Consider the following 3052-nt stretch of genomic DNA (forward strand, 5'->3'; position numbering starts at 1 on the left):
AGAGCATGCAGTGTAAGACAAATTGTGCTACTTCTGTGCCATCTATCACTTCAGTTTAGTTCTGTATTCCTTAGAAACTCCTTTTAAGACAGGAAGCATCTTAGAAATTAATTTCTCATCTTTTGCTAAATTACAAAAATTCCAAAGAACAAATAGAGTGTGGCATTTCTTATTCTCTAGGCAGCACTACTTACCATCCCCAGAAATATCATTTCCTCTTCTCTCATTTTCTCTGTTTTCTTGCGCTGGATATATCCACGCCAAACCTGAATTGTAAACAAAACTCTAATGAGATAAATGGGCCTTGTTACAGTTTCCTTTACTGTGGCAGACACAGGAAAAAACAAATAGAGGAAGGAAAGGCACAATATACAATTGAAACTATTACTCTTGAACAGGTTGCCATCTGCTAATTTATTTTTTTTTAAAAAAACCCCCAAATTCTGAGGTTTGTTATCCCCTCACACTGGTATATCTACCTTCTAAACACAACATTAGCAGTGTTTCAAAAAGTTTTTAGACTTAAAATTTAGATTGAGTTCCTATTCTCATCAGGCTGAACTGTCTGAATTATTATTTATGTGCTGGAATTTAGCAGTGATCTCCTTTTCTCATCTTTTCAAGATATGGAATGAGGTCTTTCCAAAAAACCCTAGAGATCCCAGGAAAATGGCATGAATTCCTTGAGACTCACTGGATTCCAAAGGGATGCCAGAAAGAGCAACTGAGGTCATAAAAATCAGAATGGAAAAACAACATGTAGGTTATAAAGCCATCCTGCATTGCCAGTGCAGGACTGTTTCCATTGGTATCACATGTCCTGTCTCATTTTAAGTGGTTTAAATGATGTATCTCACCTTGCTAGACACCCTGAAAGCTATCATTTCAGATTGCTTCCTATCTCATGAGCTGTCTTTCTGTACTGTTCTTCTGAACAAAGCTTTGTCATTTATTTTTGCCAGAACTGTTGTTAAATCAGAGATTTCACCTTTTGAATGCACGTGGCAGCATCATCTGGATTTGGACCCTCTTGGACCTGAAGTTTAGTTTGTCTTTTTCCCTTCTCTTCAAAGTAAATTTGTTTCATGAATGCTGCTCGACAACGACCTTGGCGAGCTCGTTCTGCAACCTGGATCGTTCTAATGGCTTCTTCAACTGTCATGGCCTTGACTTGTATCTTCAACAGCACAGCCAAAAAAGAACAAAGTGAAGTATTAGAGCTATGTGTGTTGTTAGTTGCTTACCTCAGGAAACAAAACAACTGGTGAACTTGTGGAAATTTTCGAAGATAAGAAAAAAAATCCCTGTCACAAACAGCAGAGACTACCATCTCAGTGCTATCTTCCAGTATCTTGGGAGTTTGATATCTTGAGATGTGTTTTTTCTGAGGATCTTTAGGAGAAAGTGAACCTGATGGGTTGATGTGTGACAAGGAAAGCCTGATGCTAGAGTGGGAAGCAAGAACAGCTCTATATGGCTTATGCATTGTGCTGACCTTTATCCACTTGAGAAAAAAGGCGTAAAGAGTCATAGGGTTTAGAATTTCTTAGGCTATGGAATGTCTTCCTTTTACTTTTCTGAAGGGATGGGTTTCTGGATATGCTGCTGGGGGCCCCAGCTCTCTTGTTGAATGGAAGGACAGGCTGTTCTGAGCCAGCCCAGGCCTGTTCAGCCCAGCCCAAATAGAAAGAGGCTTGGGGAAAAAACATACCAGAACAGTGCAGCTAGAGAGAGGGACTCCCCCTTCTCACTCCTCAGAACTCCTGTTAACCCCTCATGCTCCCCATGGAAAAGCTGAATTATTGTCTTTTTTGGATGTTAACTCCCCTGTGATGCTTCTGTCTATATTGTGTGGAGCTCACTACACTACACTTTCAGCAGGGCTTTCTATAACAGAATTATATAGAAGGACAAAGGATCTGCAGAGCAGTCTCCTCTGAATCACAGAATGTTAGGGATTGGAAGGGACCTCAAAAGATCTAGTCCAATCCCCCACTCCAATGGTTTTGATTTATGTTAGACTGCTTGTAACAGCACTGCCATGGATGCTGAAGAATACAGTGGTCAGTCACAGAGCAGTTAGGATTTCCAGAGTAGAGATGATTTGCTACAATGCATGTAGAAGTGCTGACAACCCTCTAGCAATCCCAGTGGTGAGTGAACTGGAAGTGCAGCACAGGGCACTGGGTTCATCCTGTGTGAGATTATTTTATTCATGTTTATTGAATCCTGTGCCTCTCTTGTGGTATCCTGGCAAGGGAGACCTGGACCAGTATCCAAAGGGCAAGAGCCTGGTGCTCCTAGATAAGTCTCATCTGTTATGGATGCCATGTTGAAAAAGGGTGAGAGGAGAACTGTGGGAAACAAACAGGCTTCAAGATGTGATGGATCTCCAGAGGAGATCCACAGACCAACATCAGACTACCAGAAGAGCAGAGAACTGACCCAGAGATTTACTGTGGAGGCCAAGAGGGGTGCAGCTGCCCATGACAGTAATCTAGCAGAGAGCCTGTCCTCTGTCTCTGCAGACTGCCTCTGCCTGACAGGTCCTGATTCCCTCCCTGGGAACCTTCCCTCTGGTGCTTTGTGGGAGCAATACACAGACTTCCACCAACACCACAATTACTGGTGGAGAATTTGATGGCTGGGGGAGTGTAGCAGTTTAAGTAGTCTGATCATGGCTCCAACATCTATGAATTTAAATCATCCAGACATGTAGGCATAGTTGTTTATTTCAAGGAGTTAGCAACAACTGCTTGTAGGCAATGTGCCATTTCCTAAAGGTCAAAAGTATATCAAATCCAGAACAGTCTTCGCTGGAACGTTCATGTGCTTCTCTGTAATGGCTTTTGCTCTGCCAAAACTCAATTTTGTACTCCTCCTAGCAGCTGCAGCTCTATCTCTGTCCAGAAGAGACTGCACTCATTGTTCAGAGGTTATAAACAACTGAATGCTAACAGTTGTGCTGACCTGAACTCGGAGTTTTGCCCGTTCCAGTCAGGAATCTTGTAAAGATTCTGTAAAATCTTTAGCCCAACTTGATTTCAGCAGG

General features: G+C 42.2%; 1 protein-coding gene across 1 annotated transcript in view; it reads right to left on the reverse strand.

Moving 5' to 3' along the window:
- Window positions 1-194: 194 nt before the first annotated feature.
- LOC104527971 (dynein regulatory complex protein 11-like) overlaps window positions 195-3052 on the reverse strand; it is a gene marked incomplete at both ends in the record, with an annotated part of 7511 nt that continues 4653 nt past the window's right edge. Inside the window, 2 exons of the mRNA XM_010171835.2 lie at window positions 195-266; window positions 989-1177. Coding sequence (XP_010170137.2) covers window positions 195-266; window positions 989-1177 — 261 coding nt within the window. The remainder of the gene's footprint in view (window positions 267-988; window positions 1178-3052) is intronic.

The sequence above is a fragment of the Antrostomus carolinensis genome, unplaced genomic scaffold (genome assembly GCF_000700745.2).
Source record: "Antrostomus carolinensis isolate BGI_N321 unplaced genomic scaffold, ASM70074v2 scaffold27177, whole genome shotgun sequence".
Lineage (NCBI taxonomy): Eukaryota > Metazoa > Chordata > Aves > Caprimulgiformes > Caprimulgidae > Antrostomus > Antrostomus carolinensis.